The sequence below is a fragment of the Bombyx mori genome, chromosome 11 (genome assembly GCF_030269925.1).
Source record: "Bombyx mori chromosome 11, ASM3026992v2".
Taxonomy (NCBI): domain Eukaryota; kingdom Metazoa; phylum Arthropoda; class Insecta; order Lepidoptera; family Bombycidae; genus Bombyx; species Bombyx mori.
Window position 1 is genome coordinate 1,858,282 of NC_085117.1, and position 17,748 is coordinate 1,876,029.

Here is a 17,748-nt window from a genome sequence, read left to right on the forward strand (position 1 = left end):
CTATTTTTTTTCAATTTAATCTATAAAGTTAATTGAAATTGTCTTAGTCAATTTAATTTGAGCATTCAATATCTGTCGACGTGCTTATGTAAAGAAAAGAAACAAACCATTGATCATTGAACAAGGCTTCTTGAATCTTGAGATCATAAAAGTTTCTGTCGATTTCTACAATAATAATTGTGCTGAAAGATTATATCTGTTAATCTTATTTATGTGATTCCTTCTCATTTTTTTTTATTCTTATGTCAAAATAAAAATTATTTCATTGCTAGATTGTACTTTTTGTAGGTATGAGTTCTTTTAAATAATACAATAGAATCTCAAATACACGGGCTGTGTTTCCTTTGCCTAATTAGTTAGCAAATAAAAACATTGCACTTTATTTTGATAACAATACAATCGTCTTTCTAAAAATCTTTTCGTTTCCAATCAAAATACTTTAGCACCACCTATCAAAATGGTATGTAATAAAAACTAAATTAAAGTCCATAAGTTCATTATTAATTAACATTTTAAAACATAACAGATTTTGTTACAGGCGCGTTATTTCAAGGAACAAGATATAGATGGTAAATTATTTTCATTAGCCACGCCGTTCACTTTAATTTTCGTAATAATTAAAAGATAATAGGTATTGATGCGCATTACAAATGATTTATATGAAATTAAGTAATGTCGTTATCCAGTTTTCATACATCGTACAGCATGAAGTTTATAACAAAAACTAAAAATTTATATGTAGGACAAATAACGGAACTTTGCATATTGGATTTGATAACATGTTCAACACGAAATAACAGCGTAATAGTCATATTCGTCAAAAGAAATAGATAATGAATCTCATTGATAAAAGATGATAATGAAGAAAATGTTTGATAAGATTAATCTGGAAAACGAATTGACGGAATGACATTGTTTGGGTTGGCTACTGTTATTTACCGGAGTCCAAACGAATTACAATGCGATTGCCAAAACCCATCCAGAACCTGAGGTTGATATCTCACTTATATCAGCTTTAAGACAGATATATTTAGGACGGTAGTGCCCACATGTGCGGTTTCACAACACACCTTACATATGTGGAGAATGTTGCTTGTTCTCCTCTGGAACTTGTAGTCGCCTTTTATTGCACATCCAAACTAAATCATAGAAACAGAAAATTACCTCAATGTCATAAAATTCTGTTTACGTAGTGAATGAGATCTAAAAGCCCCCTTTGAGCTTCTCTAGGTATTCCCTCAGTGTCCAAAGTTGTCAAGACCAGTAAGTCATGACTCCTGACCCCAATCAACCTCAGCAGTACCTATACAGAGTACTATCAGTAATATATACAGATAAAAAAGTTTGATTATGAATAATATGAAGTTAATTTCAGAATTCCGTGAATGTTTCTACTTGTTTGCTCGGTCTGGTCAAATCACCTCTCTGGATGAGTTGACCGTCATCATGAGGTCATTAGGCATGAGTCCCACAATCCAGGAGTTGGCTGGTAAGTTTTCTATTACCGGTAAATTATTGTGTATATATTTTTTTTCTCTTTTTATCTACAATCAGTATCCAGTACTTTTATTAGATGAGTTGAAATTTTCTAAGTCAGTAAGAGCGTGACTCCAGCGAGCCATCTACTCTAAATTTAAGATTTGTCATTGAACTATATGACGTCTTTTCTCTTGAGCTGTTTACCATAACTTCGTTTTTTCAAGACGGCAGCCAGATTGTTTGGGTATACATTGTGTATATGTGGACGATTACAATATTGTAGTAAATAAGACTCCATTGATGATCATAGTACGAACTGAAGATGAAGTATCTGAAAGTTATCATAAATTTATTTAGTTAGCAATCTCTCTATGTTCAGAACAATTTCTGTATACATAATTTAGTAGGTACATATCTAAAGGATATTTAAATTAATTAAATTATAAGTTAATAACGAGACAGTCAGATTATAATTATATTTTATGTATTTCATTATATATGTATGTGTATGTATATGTTTATGTTATTTAAGTGTTTAATTGTGTATGTATATAGTCTGATATAATAATATTATGTATTAGTGTTTATTTTTATCATTTTTATTGCAATTGTGTATTGTATAAATAAGTAAATTGATTAGATTGTACTCATCTACCCACTCATGTAAAGCTTTCCTTCCTTAAGAACAGTTAGCTGGTAGATAACTCAATTGTTGAGTTAAGCTTGCCATTTTTTATATCTTATCACAATTACTGTATTATATTAACTGTGTGTACAAATAAAGAATAAATAAATAAATAAATAATTTATTCCATCTCTGAATTAGGCTTATAATAATGGTGGCTGGAACGAACACAAACATAGAATCAAACTATACATTTATTAATGAACAACAGGTTATCTGAAGGGCAAAGGGGGGAAGATGTCGTTCGCGGATTTCCTTGAAGTTATGCACATACATTCTCGTGCCGAAAATCTTCCGTCAGAGGTAATCCGTCAAGTCTTATATATTTCACACAAATATTATAAATACAGTAATCACCCCATATAACATGGTAAGATTGGTTCCATGTGACAGGAAACACGTTGTAGGAGTACTCCAGCATAATGCGCTTGTATGAGCCATATAATGGAGCCTCTGGGTCTGCGGAGGGACTTCGGTTCCCTCTGTATTTTGTACCGTATGTTCCATGGGGAGTGCTCTGAGGAATTGTTCACGCAGTGCATTTCCAGACATCTTATTTGCCACATACCATCCGGATTTGGAATGGGCTCGCCTCCACGGTGTCTCCCGAGCGCTATGACATGTCCTTCTTCAAACGAGGCTTATGGAGAAGTACTTAAATTTAGGCATCGGCTTGGCTCTGTCCCTGGCCATACGGTCGTCTGCCTAATAGGGCAATAAAGAAAAAAAAATGAGTTTCGTGATTTTTTTATAGGTAGTAAACGCGTTTAAGGCCGGAGATCCGAACAAGACCGGAGTGATATCGGCTAAGCAACTGCGGACGCTTCTGCAGAAATGGGGAGAAGGGCTCTCAGCCAGAGAAGTAAGATAACAGTATTACCATCAGTTTTCACGTGTTCTAAGATGTAATTAAAAATGCTTATACTTTTTTATGTTTTTTTTTTGTATTGCTTAGATGAGTGGACGAGCTCAAAGCCCACCTGGTCTTGAGGCGTTACTGGAGCCCATAGACATCTACAACGTAAATGCGCCACCCATCCCATTCTCTCTCTCTCTCTTTCTAAGTGATTATGCCAGCCTTGTAAGATAACACGGAAGTTTTATACAAAACAAAGGAAATCGCTTTGTTAGATACTGGTTCAGCTAACCAGCAGTTCAGCCGACCTTTGTTTGAATTTGCAGGTAGACAACATTTTCCGCGAAGCGAATGTTTCCAACAGTGCTACGGTGCGCTACGAAGACTTCGTTAAAATCGCCTGCGCCCCAGTTCCGGACTATTATTAACGACATTTTTTATATATAATATAACTAGCTGACCCGGCAGACTTCGTAGTGCCTCAATCGATAAATAAAAGACTTAAACTTTTGTATAAAATAAACTTAAAACAAACAAAAGGAATCCGTCCGATGGGGGACACATCAAAAGGAAAACAGAATTGTTATTTTTATTTAATTCCGAGCATTTTCATATTTTCTCTACCTTTTAAACCTTCTCTGGACTTCCACAAATAATTCAAGACCAAAATTAGCCAAATCGGTCCAGCCGTTGTCGAGTTTTAGCGAGACTAACGAACAGCAATTAATTTTTATATTTATGACGATTATATATGTATATTGACGGGTGAAAGGATATTTGGTTTGAGCGAAACTTTTGCAATTTAACAGGAGAAAGAAAAAAATATTATGACAAAAAAAGAACTACTTCAGCTATGTATTTGAATGGAGTAAACTTAATTGAAGTTCAATTAAAAACATCGAACTGTTGATGCTGATGCCGAATAAAACGGATCTTTAATTATAAAGATAAATGTTGCTCAAACCTAATAGTTTCACCTCTAGATATGCATCTATATACATAATTAGAATTAAACTCGATATCGGCTCGACGTAAAGACTAAAATGACTGCCAGTTTTATGCAGAATGGAGACCATTGAATTCCGTTTTAAGCTTTGTGCCAGCGGTTCTCAACCACCGTGTCGTAAACCCCTATAAAGTGTTCCGAGATTTACAAACTCAATATTTTTATATGGGAAACATTTGTATATACAATTTTTTTTGTACAGTCAAAATCTGTTATAACGGCATCGAAGGGACTGCTCATATTCAGTCGTAAAAACCGGTGATGTTTAATGTGTATCGTGCAAGTACAAACAAATCGGTAGGGAATTATTGGAAAAATATATTTGCATAATACGCGATTTTTCTTCAATATTAATTTGTTTTCTTTTTCTTTGCGACATTTTGAAAGTTTCACGAATAACTCCACAAAGTTTTGGTGCGTCTTGTGTATAGATAAGTAACAAACTAACTGCAGAGATATGAAGAAGCGGGCTTTGACTACCGCATGCACGTGTTTTGTTTCTAAGAATTAGAAAAGACCCTACACTAAACTAAATCCTATTGTTTTCTTTCCTGATTTTAAAAGCCATTGAAGACAAATGTGGATACCTATTCAAATTGTTTACAATACAGCTTAGCCGGTCGTTGTAACAGATCTAATTCTCCGAAATATTAGTGGTCGTTTTATGAGGTATGTCGTTATTACCAATGTCGTAGAAAGCAATATTTTTAATAAGGCGGTCATATGGCATTCAGCCGGGACCTTTGTTCTTGGTTATTATAACCGGCATGTTGTATTAAACGATGTCAAAGTAAACGGTTTTGACTGTATATACAAATGTTTACTAGATGTTAACTGTACAACTATGTTCAACATATCTACGATGCATAAGTTAATAAATGTACCTAGTACCTACCTTCACTTTAATTATCATAAATGTTGCATGTAAGTAAGGGTGTCGCGAAAGTGTAAAGATTATGTTAGCCCATCGCAGAGTAAAGAAGGTTGAGAACCACTGGTCTTTGTCAATAAAAGTGTTATTGCACAATTCATCTGACAGCCTGTTTCGGGTTACTATTATTGTGTCACCATTTAAAATAGTATGTTGAGATCAATTGATACTTTTGAGTGATAAAAAAATTAAAACAGGATGTGTTGAGTTCGTCACAGCAATAAGCAAGCCAAGTAGAACTGAAAGTACCAGATACAGCTGGCACTAAGTAAAAAATGTTAACCAGCTGACATCCGAGGTCAATGACCTCGCGGGAACGACTCAGCCGTCATCTGGGGTCAATGGCCTCTCAGAAACCACTGCTTGCTGTCTTTGCTGTACACTAGAGATTCGTTAAATATAATAATATGAACTCTTTAAAATTACAAGCATTTATGTATAGTTTAGTAAATGAATATTGTATTCTATTGTTTATAGTCGGCACGGGGATCTTTTTATACTCACTATATGTGTGGCAATGTTATTATTATAAATGGCAACATTCCTTATAGACCATCCATTTCTTAATTTGTACTTAATTATCGTTTATGCTTCCTAAACTGTTTATTTATATGAAATAAAAATTGTTATCTTTGAAAAAAAAAACCAGTGTATTCATAACTTTTATTCATTTATTATAAACAAAAATCCATATTAATCTTGATATGGTACATTTTATGGTCCGTTTATATTTTTTGGTTATCAATAAATATTATTGATAAGTTCAATCAGTAAACCTAAACCTAACAGGGCTGAGAATCCACAAGCCATGAGAAGTTATCTGACTGACTTAGTTTCAACTGCTTTACACAAGATGGTAATTGCATAGAGATGCATCTAACACCAAATCCTTACAAAGGTAAGGTTGGGTGTTAGATTGCTCTGTTGCCAATATTATTGATAGGGCATATTTATGATATTTATGACCTCGAACTGCATGTCTAGTTGCAGTGTTAATTGCGATTACCCCTCCTATCTTTAATAACTTTGTTTGGAGCTAAAATGCAGGGGGTTGTTAGTTGGTGGCCTTTACCATCATAGCAGTCCCAAATATAAGGCGCGCTTGCCGCAGCGTGGGGAACTCTTAGAACATTGGCCTACCGAACAAAAAAGGCAACACGTAAATGGATAGTTGGCACTGTACTACCTATTTCTGCCGCAAAGCAGTCGAGCTTTCCGAATTAAAGGGTGGGAAAAACGTTGTCTAATACAATTGAGAGACTTTGGGTTAGATCACAAGCCGGATGGTGTTTTTTTTTGCCCTTGTAGGCAGTATTTTTTTGCCCTTGTATTCGGCCCACCTGATCGTGAGTGGTTACAGTCGCCCATGGACTTCAGCAATGCCAGGGGCACTGCCAAGCCGCTGCCTACCGTTAAGTGCTCTCCACAAGCCTCCTTTGAATAAGTCATGGGTCATCACAAGGTCATGTTTATTGACCACTCAACCTCAGATGAGTCAGAGCTCCTTTGCTCATGTAGAAGCAATAAATAACTGACTATTTTGGGGGGACCTTGAGATCCTACTATAATAAGACTGTATTCTCTGTTAATTTTTCATCTTCCATTATCTGACTAATCTGTATTTCCAGCCACTGATGAACATTGGTAAACCGTTGGCCATATTAGCTAATGACAATTTACAAACCTCGTCTCGATAAGCACACATCTATATTTCATGAATGTTTGTCCGTCACCAACATCTTAACACATCCAGGGCAAAACAGATGTTAGCTTCCAGTGTATTAAATTTTGATTAACTACTTACAAAACAAAGAATAAGTGTAAGACAGATCTCTTCGACTCAGTGTTGGCAGTGCACGCGAATCTAGACGTGTTTGTTCTTAGTGTTGCCAGTTTTTCTGCGTCGGAAATTGCCCATTTGTCTTAATATTTGAACGTTTTCGTCTTCGACCTCCCTGTCCATGCCCGATGTGCCGGGTACAGTTCCAAACAGTCTCAGCTTGTTCGGCAAGTACACGAGACCCAGAAGTGTGATAACTGGAAAATGAAAATATTGACTTCATTGGTGTATGAATTTCTTTTTACTCTGCTATACTGGGTGTCAGGAGACCGCTTCCGAAAACGAAGACAGACGATAATACTAACGACACCTTTGATGACGGGACGGAAAAAAGAACCTCATTTTTTTATTGCTTAGATGTGTGGACGAGCCCACAGCCCATCTGGTGGTAAATGGTTACTGGGGCCCATAGACATCTACAACATAAATGCGGCACCCTCCTTGAGATATTCTAAGGTCTCAGCATAATTACAACGACTGCCCCACTCTTCAAACCGAAACGCATTACTGCTTCATGTCAGAAACAGGCAGGGCGGTGGTGCCGCCCTCGTCGCGGTCATAGGAGAGGACCTCTCGCTGCCGCGCGTCGTGGCTACGATGCTCGGCAGCGACGCGTCCTGGAAGGCGATGCTCGACTTCTGCGAGTCCACCATCTCGCAGAAGGAGGCGGCGGAGCGAGAGAGGGAGAGCTCTTCCCTTTCCGCACCGATCCGTCGCCGTCGAGCCGGGGGCCGGAGGCGGGAATACGCCCGTACGTCCCGGCCCCTGTAGGTAGCGGCCTCCCCCCGGTGAAGGTCAAGGGGCGACCTGAGGGGGTGAGGCCGCGCGGCGCGCTACCAGCACTAGCGCGCTGCCGTGGAGTAAATAGAGCGACCGGTCGACGGTGTATCGCGTCCCGACCCGGCAGGCTGGTTCTGGTCCAGCGGGGTATTCCGGGACACCAGCGGTACCGTCCGGGCGGCCCGACGGGCTGCCGTACCGAGACGGCCGACGTTTCAGAGCCTTCGATTCGCCTCGAAGGCTCCGTCGGCTGGGCGTCCTTGGGGTGAGCCGCGCCGTCTGGTTGTAGTGTTGACCGCGGTAGCCCCCCTACCTCATCCGGGTTCTGACCTCGGAGGGGATCGGACGTCGGGTGTAAGAGTGCAGGGGAGTCGTTTAGTGGGTGGGCCCTAAAATCCTTGGGCCCGCGGTCTGCTCACAACACTATGCAGATCGTAGAGTCTCACATACCCCGCGCGCCCCTTTTGCGCGGGGACCTCGTAGGAGGTTCAGCGCTCTACCCGAAAAAAAAAAAAAAAAAAAAAAAAGGGCGGTGGTACCTACTTTTGTGGACTCACAAGAGGCCCTACCACCAATTAGACATAAGATCAAAATCTCGATGGTATTATACCATACTCTACTGAGTATGTATGAAAAAATAATACTTACTGTTCAAAACGCACGGAAACACCACATAGAAATTTAGATTCGTTGATCTAAAGTAAAATGCTTCAGTGAAATACAATATTATCGTTAGAATCAACGACCAGTAACCCATTGAGACGACACTGAAAAAATTAAATTGTATATTATTGAGAGCTATGTTGTTTTACTTATTGATTCTGAGTGAGGAAGGCATTACACAGTTTTGAGATCTGCACATTTCGCTCGCTTGTATACACAAATAGTCCATAGGCGACCCCGGTAGCGTATGGCTTAAAGTAGAACAGCTGTGACACAAATAAAATCAGTTTCACCCATCAGGAGGAGTGACAAATTCACAATGAATCACCATGAGCATGAGTGGAAAATTCACAATATTGAGGGGCGAAAAGCTATTTGTTTTAAACGACATTTTTGCAAAGGGGACGGCCCATTTCAGGCCCAAAGCGGACAATAGATTAGAGAAAAAATACTTAGTGCATTAATTTTGTCATAAATAAATATGCATTTACTTTCTTCCAAATAAGCGCCACTACAGTTTACAATAAGTAGTTTAAAAAAAGTAACTCTATTGAAAAAAACAAGAATTTTATTTTTGCGGGAAAAATATTGCCAGCTTCAAAACCTTTTACGTATTAAGTAAACATTTTAAGTATATAAAAAAACATAAATAAATCATTTTAAATATTATCATTAATCAATCGATTTTAATCGATTTTAAGCACATAAAATAACATCAAAGACATACCCATTGGACTTTAACTTGTTACTATACTTGAGACCTTAGAACTTATATCTCAAGGTGGGTGGCGCATTTACGTTGTAGATGTTTGTGGGCTCCAGTAACCACTTAACACCAGGGTGGCTGTGAGATCGTCCACCCATTTAAGCAATAAAAAAAAACTTAACTTGTATTGTTATTTAAATATGTACAACTAAAACAAAAACATTAAAAATAAAATATAATGTATACTCGTAAAAAAAAGATTAAGAAATAAATCCAATATCGGTTATTTAAAAAAATGATCGATATATGAATTTCATGTAATTATTTTTCTTTATACTGACAACACTGATTTTAATCTGACTGATTGGGACTTCGCTTGCTGCTTGTGCTTGCGTTCAAAATGGATGTGTTTTGATTTTTCTTCGATTTATTTTGCTTTTATCAATAACGTTTCATACTACGGCTGAAAACCATTGTGTGAATTGTGGTTTTAACCTGACCGAGATTTGAAACCGTGTATATGCTCTCCTGTGCTATTTTTAGATGATTTACTAATTGTGTATGAAGATGAAGAAAAAATAGAATAATATAGATATTTAAAGAAGTATGTGTGTTTTTTATACCCTAATAACTACAATTGGATAAAAATACATTAGGAACATCTTAAACATTAAAAAAAGAAAAGTTCTTGAGGTATTTATATAGAAAATTAACCTCAAAACGAATTTTTTATTTTTATTATATTTTTTATAATAATGGCGTCAATTTTAATATATTTTTTAGATATCTAATACATTTAAGAACTTGAATCAGTCCATTTTTATAGTAATATTTGATGTCCACCTTGGGCCTAGCACACTATGGAAAGTGGGCATTCCCCTTTACCAGAGAGCCATTTACAAGTTTAAAATTTGGAAAAAACATAACAAAAAAAAAGTTTTTTGAAGGTCAATTAAAAACATTGAACTGTTGATGCTTATACCAAATAAATTGGACCTGTAACTACAAAGATAAATGTCGCATAAACCACCTCAATATGATATCTAAGGGCTATATTATTGTAACTTATATACAAGGGTACAGTGAGCTTTTCCATCAAACTACAAAAATAAGAACCAACTTACAACTGTTCAAACATTTGCGTCTATGTATACACTAAGCATACTGACAGTTCTTTTGCACAAATTTGTGCCTTGTCGGATCTAATTAAAGAGTAATTTACAAAAGTTATCGATTTCATTACTCAATAAGGGATAAATGGTTTCAAAAAAAAGGAGAAAAAATAAGTAAAGAATGAAAAATGCATGTTGTAAGAATTGTTTGGATAAGAGGGTTATAGAGTTGCATTACATTTCAAATCATCATCATCATCATTTTTTCCTATTACCCTCTGCTGGGGTGTAGGGCTTGAATCAAATTTTTCCATTTATATCGGTCTTGGGCAGTCTGTTCTAGCTCCTCCCACGTCATGCCCAAGACCCCTAGCTCCTGCTACACCGAGCGATGCCAAGTTGTTCTGGGGCGGCCTCTCTTCCTTTTGCCAGAAACTTTCCAGGTCAGTGCTCTCTTTGATAGGTGGGTATCGGGCTTTCTCATTTCAAATAAATCAAATAAAATTATTTATTCACTTACGGTCTGTAATGTATGTATAAGGTGCAATGTATGAGCGCTAGAGCTTTTAGAACTGAATACATTCCTAATATTCTCGATATCGTGAAGTCACCTGGAATTCAACAAAATTGAACTGTGTTATCTAGTATTCTAGAATATTCACAATGTTATGACAACATTGACAGCTAGATATAGCTCTGGGTGTATCATTGAGACAGGCTGAATCACAACGTCCCATGCACATCATTTGGTGGGTTTACTACTCAATATTGAAAAATAGTATTTTTATAATCTAATTTTGATTACTATCCTTTTATTCAATAAAAATAAATAATAGAAAATAAGACCTTAAATGTAGAAATAGTTTAACTTTTTTTTTTATTGCCCTTGTAAGCTGACGAGTATACGGCCCACCTGATGGTGAGTGGTTACTGTCGCCCATGGACTTCAGCAATGCCAGGGGCAGAGCCAAGCCGCTGCCTAATTACAGAATTCTATATAATTTACAGTTGAATTTTTATTGCATGATATTATTTGCACAAATATGTGTTGTGTTGTGTACAATATATTTATTCTATTCTATAAGTGAAGAAAGTGTACTCCTTTTAATATTAACTTTTCCCATGCTTGAGCTGTCGAGAACCAGTACAAAATAATGTAGTATGTCAATAAAACACCAGTGACAGAGATGAAAAAATATGAAGTTAGAAAATCAAATTCTATATAGAATTGCGAACGAATTTCTATGAAAATAAATAGATTTTAAATCAGATTTCCTTGTTTTTACAGAGCAACATATTACAAGTCAAGTAACAAGTCTTAATTAAAAATAATGTCAAAATTTATAGATCTGTTTAATGTAATTTGTGTGTTTTAAGTAAACTGAATATATGACCAATAAATAAACAGTGTGTTACCGTCTAAGTGCTCAGTCTCTCCATTGTTATTGAGAAATGATCTTCCTTCGATATACGATCGACCGGCCGTCCCCAAATCCATGAACGCGACGAACGCTATCCATCCCCGGAAAGCGTATAAAACTTTGTTCTGTACAGCCATTATAACGTTAAACACTATATAAAGTAAAAGCTAAAGTTTTACTTTCGTAAAGTGACATCAAAACGTTAAAAATTACGAGTTAATTAAATTAAGTCACTTGTATTTCTGGTCCGTATTAAAACGGAAACCTCTAACGTGACTCGTAATGCAGCATTTTACCTGCATTATAGTTTTTTATACTAAAATTATAATGAAATTTCGATAAAATGATTCCGGTGTGTTACGCGCAGAATCCCAATGAAGTAGGAAACCAAGGTCTATGGTCTATGCAGAATCCACACATTTCAAATTTTACCCTCCGTCAAACTTCAATGTCAGTCGATTTAGAAATGTCAATTTTGACAGTAGTAGAAATTACAGTCAAATTACATTTTTCCAAATATCCAGTTGGACAGCTATCACATTGGCAAGATAAGATAACACAACTTGACTTTGGCGAAATCAAAAAGGACCGCCAATATAAAAGAAAATAAGGTAACACACCATACAGCTGTTTTATATTGTTATGTATGGCGCAGAACCATGTATGGACTGTTGTATATTCTGTTTTATGAAAAACTAGCGGCACGCTCCGGCTCCGCCCGGGTTTTTAACAAAAATTTCAACGATATTTAACGTCGTTTTATTTTTTGGAGTTTACTCCTTTAGAATCGATTTACATATATAGGCCCGGGGTATGAAAATTATGGGGACCAAAATCGTACTAGCATGTCACACGAAATGCGTTATGCGCCTGATTGCGCATGTCACACGAAATGCGTTATCGCAGGTGACGCCGGGCTGCTGCGCCGGCAGTCCGCCACAAAGCCTCGTACTGATCGCGCGTTTCTCTCATTATTGTATTTTCATATATTTGTTAGTCGTTTGTTTTGTGTCTCGTTAATTTGTTAATAATCTGTAGTGTATCGTGTTGTCGTAATATAGAACTATTTCTCGTATTGTTTCGTTTAATTTTTTATATCCAGTAAACTCCAGTCGTGCGTCGGAGCGGACACACACACTTTTTTATTATATCCAGTAAACTCCAGTCGTGCGTCGGAGCGGACACACACACTTTTTTTTAAATAAAAGAACACTTATTGCAGCACAACTATAATAGTTAGACAAATGTTGTCACGACACTTCTTGTAAATAATAATGTGTTCTACAAAGTTGTAGTACATTATTTTATTCTATCATCAATAGTTTTCGCAGGGCACGCGATGTAAAGAATATTTTAGATACTTTTTTACACCTAGGGTTACATTATTAGAGTTTTAGTAAGGATCCTTATTTTTTTTCAAAAAAGGTTATATCCTATGTCACTCGGGAATAGTGTAGCTTCCAAACAGTGAAATAATTTTTCAAATCGGTTCAGTAGTTTCGGAGCTTATTCAATACAAACAAACAAACAAATCTTTTCTCTTTATAATATTATATATATTATAGTATTAACCGCCGCCGACATATATATTATATTATAGTATTAAGTATTAATATTAGTATAGAAGTATAAAAGTATATGTAATATGGAGCCAAATTGAAAGAAATTGATTAATTTAAGACATTAATCAATTGGGATGCAATTAAACGAAACGAGTTGATAATTGATAATATGGGATGGATGAAGTATAGTTTCAGTATAAAAAGGTGGTTATTTACTGAGACTTTTGAGTGGACTTTTTGAAAAATCTCTACAATTTATGTCCAACAGCTTCGTTTAATTTTCTCACATTTGTACACATTGACAGATGTTAAAAAATTAATAAACTACCCTTATTATACGTTTAAACCGGTTGAAATATTAAATGTACATAAAAATTCACAGTACTTTGCTTCTCGCGCTCTTGCAAATTCCTCTCGATACTTTTCCCGATAGTATTTTAAAAGTCACATCAACCTGCATTACGAAAATACTCATTTAACTAACTATTAAGTTCAATTTTGGAAAGGTAATTTGATCAAAACATTTTTTTTGTTATAAAAATTCGGCTGAACTTCAGTTTAACTTTAAATTTAACTTGAACACTTGGTTTTGGTTGGTTTATTCAAATTGCTTCTTTAAAACTAATTCCATTTCATAGAGAGTTGGAAACACATATTTTATTGATTGTAGCCTGTTTTATTATATTTCAATACAGCATGTAATGTTGCTATAAGAAATAATGTTACGTTATCCGGCTGCAACTGGTCACAAATTCCTAAAAATACCGTCGCCATATTGGTATTGTCAAAAACTTCGGAATAAATCGGTGTAGATATAAAATGGTTTTTTGTCTCCGGTTTACAGATTTCTTTTCAAACAAGTGATTAGAAACGAAGAACAGTGACTTTAGATGTTTCGTTTATCGTGTAATTTGTGTTTATTTGACCGTGAATGATGTTTTCTGTGGAGAAATGCTTAGGGCGCAACGGGACTGGTATTGCCGAGGAATCGGAGCTGTTTGCCGGCGGCGGCGAAGGCAATGGCAAGGAGGGTGTGCCCACGGACGAAGTGGCATCTGCTGTAGCGGCAGTGTCTGATGAGATAGGTGACATCTTGAAAGACGAGTTGGGTGATGCCGATCGTGCGGACCGCATAGGCGCGGAGCTTGCAGACCTTAGCGCCGAGCTCGGGCTCCTCGCCGGTCTTGCAGACGAGCCTCAGCAGGACTTCCCCTCCCTCTACGAAATAGCTGTGAGTCCAACATGGCTGCCTATTCCACTTCGATAGATCACACAATGTATCCTTACTGACTCCTCTTCGCCTCTTATTCAAAGTCATTGACCTCGGGCATTCGCTAATTGATGTTATTGCGACAATCAATACAACACATTACATAGATTTTCCTATTCTATTAAAATCAGCTCATTTTTATTCTATTATATTTGGAATTCCCGAAAATGGTAAAAGAAAAACCTAACAAAATATACAGTGTATTTTTATACATACACACACCAGGTATTGCACACTCATAAAATGTATTGATTGCTTAAATCTGAATTTCAGCAAAAGCCTGCATACAATTTAATGTGCAATTTACCATTTAAAATGATCACTTTGGATAGAATCGAATAGAAAATAACACAGAAGGTAAAATTACGAATTCTAAAACTATGAACAAGTGACTTTTGTTAAAAGAAAAATTTATTTAATATTTGAAAAATAATTAGGACAATAGACAGAAAAAATTTGGTAAATATCACCCACTTAAATCAGAAAAAATCAGGCTATGCAAAACACCTATAATTGTTATCCTCATAGTAGCAGGAGTCACAGAGAAGTGATACAAAAAACTAAATAGTTGACATACAATATTTGTTTCCGACATGAACATAAATGTTCTCCAATAACAAGCTGGTTTCCATACATTGACAATAATATGTAAGCTTTCCGATAGTCTCAGTAAAATCAAGAGCTCTGACAGGTCTTTCTTCAAACATGATTTGCAGAGTCATCAGTAGTAGGCATTGACTTTATGCCGGGCACTGCTGACATCATTGTTGTTGATTATTTACCATTAAGCCATTAAAAAATTTCTCCCTTTAGCTGAGTAGAGTTGCAGCTCTATTTGAGGTGAACGTCAATAAGCTATCCCCCTTATTTACACGGTTTTACATAATATTGCTTTTACACAGTTAAATAATCTGCAAATTCGGTACATTTATCAAAGAGTATAGTTGCTTAGTGACACATGTTTTTAAAAATATTTTTGGTCCTATATTACTGCCATCCATGTTGTCAAATATTCATTTGACAACATGGATGGCAGTAATATAGGACCTCCTGTATTGTGAAATACATTATACATTCAGGGAAATATCTTTCTTCTCGTATTAAAACTGTATAATCTCAAAACTTAATAATTTCACAGGAGAGTGTTTTAAAGGCTTAACATGTGATATCTCTATATATAAAAATGAATTGTTGTTTGTTAGTCTCGCTAAAACTCTAGAACGGCTGGACTGATTTGACTAATTTTGGTCTTGAATTTTTCGTGGAAGGCCAGGGAAGGTTTAAAAGGTGAGAAAATATAAAAAAGCTCAGAGTTATATAAAAACAAACAATTTTGTTTTTCCTTTGATGTGTCTTTTATTTATCGATTGAGGCACTAAGATGTCTGCCGGGTCAGCTATTTTTAATATTTATCATCTTTGCAACATTTATTTTTTATTATTTACCAATTACATTATCTGTCTTTTAAAGTAAGATAAAACTATTTATTAATTTTATTAATAGTAGTCAAAACAGGTAAACTAAAAAAAGCTAAAATTAAACTAAGCTCTTTTGACAGTATTTATGAGATAAATACTGGTGATACCAAATGATTCCGCATATTAACTCAATTTCGAATATTTTTGGAAATTGAACACTTTCAATGTGGAAAGACGATATGTGCCCTTAATAATATGTACCTATGCAACCGCAGAGTACTGTGAAAGCTACTGAAAAACACTTGATAGTTTTTACTACGAGTGCAAGTTAAGGTATTAGAACTTATAAGTTATCAATGTGAGTCTTTATGCGTCATATGTGTCAAAAAACATTGACAAAAAATGAAGAGAATAGAAAAGTAATATCTTTGGAAACAAATTGAATCGCTAACAAATTATTATTTTCCATGAATAAAGCAGAAATATTCATAGATGGGTTCAGTTAAGTTTGTAAGATACTTTACCTTTGTTTTACTGAATTAAATATTTGTTGGGAGTTTATTTTCTTTTACACAGTTTTATATATCAATTTTCTATTTGACAGTATTGTTACGAACTTATTGGATAAGTGTAAATAGGGATATAGATGTGGTAAGATGTAGAACAATAGCTAACATTATTCAGCTTAGTTCAGTGCAGAGATCATGTAATCCAGTTTAAGTGCTGATATAGCCATAAAATAATACACATTCAAAAGTAAATATTGCAGTAGATAATAATACTAATAATGAATAATTTAATAATATGCAACAAAAAACTTGAAAACATTAAAAATACTGTAAAATGTATTGGTTATAGGGTCCTTTAATTATCCAACACAAATATGTTTTAATACTTTGCTTTTCTACACCTTAACTAACAGTCAAGTTACAAGTAAATAAAGTACGGCTTATTATCACTAATGAAAAATGAGACAGTAGTAATCTTTTAAAGGACAAATCTTACAAAATTGGTTATTAAACTTAGTCTCTAATGTCATCATAATAAGATCGTAATTAATAAATATTAAGTTTACAGTAAATAGTGCTTTGGAGTTTAGGCTTTAAGGTGATTGATTTAAAGGTCATTCTTATGGTAAACTCAATAGTCAGAGGCATAGAGCTTTCTCGTCAATCTGCTTTAAAAAAAACATTACATTACATATTACATTACATTTTGAATAAATTTTAATACCTGGAAATACGATTCCATAAAAATCATGTTTTTTGCATTTAATAATGATTATATTACGATATGGCAACGAAGCACGGGGATTCCCCTTTCTCCCAAAATCTAATGCGATCGAAATAGTGAGCTTAGTGTTTTTTATATTATGACTACACACTTCCGGAATCTTAGTTATTAAAACACAGGCACTTAGGTTCACCCAGATCGCCTGCGTAATAATTATATAAGCTAAGACTTGCACTCGCTCGATAACTACTCGGAAATCTGCGGCTGAATGTTTTAATTATACGAAATGTGTGTCCCTATCGATTCGCTGGTAGCCTAGCGGTCTATTCTACCTACGACAGGTAGATAGGTGAGCTCACGGGCTCAACTTGAGAGAATTTGCTAACACTAGCCCTAGCAAGAGCAGTGCTTTGTAGAATTTTTGAGGACCTCTTTAAGGACGAAACTTATCCGATTTCTTTTTTCGTCAATTAAAATGTATTTTTTATTTATTGCATAGATGGATAGACGAGCTCACGACCCACCCGGTGTTAAGTGGTTACATAGACATCTACGACGTAAACGCCGCCACCCACCTTGAGATGTGAGTTCTAAGGTCTCAGTATAGTTACAGTTCGCAGAATCTACCACCGGATCGGAAAATCGCAACCCACTTTGAAGATCCGGCGAGAAACTCAGTGTGTCATAGCGAAAGATTTGTTTTAAAAGCCACAGCAGCACTGATGGAATTGAGAAAATATATCGGGCAATGTGTTTTCTATAACTGTCTGCTGTTAAATGACTGAC

The 17,748-nt window shown here is 35.7% G+C and overlaps 3 protein-coding genes across 8 annotated transcripts in view; 2 read left to right on the plus strand and 1 right to left on the minus strand.

Annotated features, from left to right (window-relative positions):
* The first annotated feature begins 247 nt into the window (after positions 1–247).
* On the plus strand, positions 248–5,602 carry LOC101736385 (calmodulin-like protein 4). Of its 3 annotated transcripts, none has more exons than XR_009974202.1 (7): positions 248–460; positions 539–569; positions 1,376–1,489; positions 2,376–2,467; positions 2,919–3,026; positions 3,347–4,158; positions 4,818–5,602. XR_009974202.1 is itself a non-coding variant. In XM_004922155.5 (6 exons), exons 1-6 carry the CDS (start codon positions 458–460, stop codon positions 3,446–3,448), a joined length of 450 nt encoding a protein of 149 aa, XP_004922212.1. In that variant the 5' UTR covers positions 265–457; the 3' UTR covers positions 3,449–5,602. The 3 variants fall into 3 exon arrangements, 1 of the variants encoding a protein (XP_004922212.1); XR_009974203.1 differs by having other exon boundaries at positions 264–460; positions 3,347–4,143; XM_004922155.5 differs by having other exon boundaries at positions 265–460; positions 3,347–5,602.
* Positions 1,591–11,898, minus strand: LOC733042 (Erg28-domain containing protein). 3 transcript variants are annotated; one of them, XR_009974149.1, is made up of 6 exons: positions 11,475–11,898; positions 10,579–10,669; positions 8,226–8,344; positions 6,762–6,994; positions 2,733–2,869; positions 1,591–1,810 (listed from the first exon to the last, which is right to left on the minus strand). XR_009974149.1 is itself a non-coding variant. In NM_001047034.1 (4 exon segments), coding segments are annotated over 4 exon segments (525 nt in total). In that variant the 5' UTR covers positions 11,617–11,817; the 3' UTR covers positions 6,490–6,821.
* Positions 11,899–13,781: 1,883 nt separating this feature from the next.
* The window catches only part of LOC101740483 (uncharacterized), a 50,684-nt gene continuing 46,717 nt past the window's right edge, over positions 13,782–17,748 (plus strand). For both annotated transcript variants that reach the window (XM_038013734.2, XM_038013735.2), the window contains exon 1: positions 13,782–14,272. In XM_038013734.2, the coding sequence (XP_037869662.1) occupies positions 13,973–14,272 (300 nt within the window). In that variant the 5' untranslated portion in view covers positions 13,782–13,972. The remainder of the gene's footprint in view (positions 14,273–17,748) is intronic.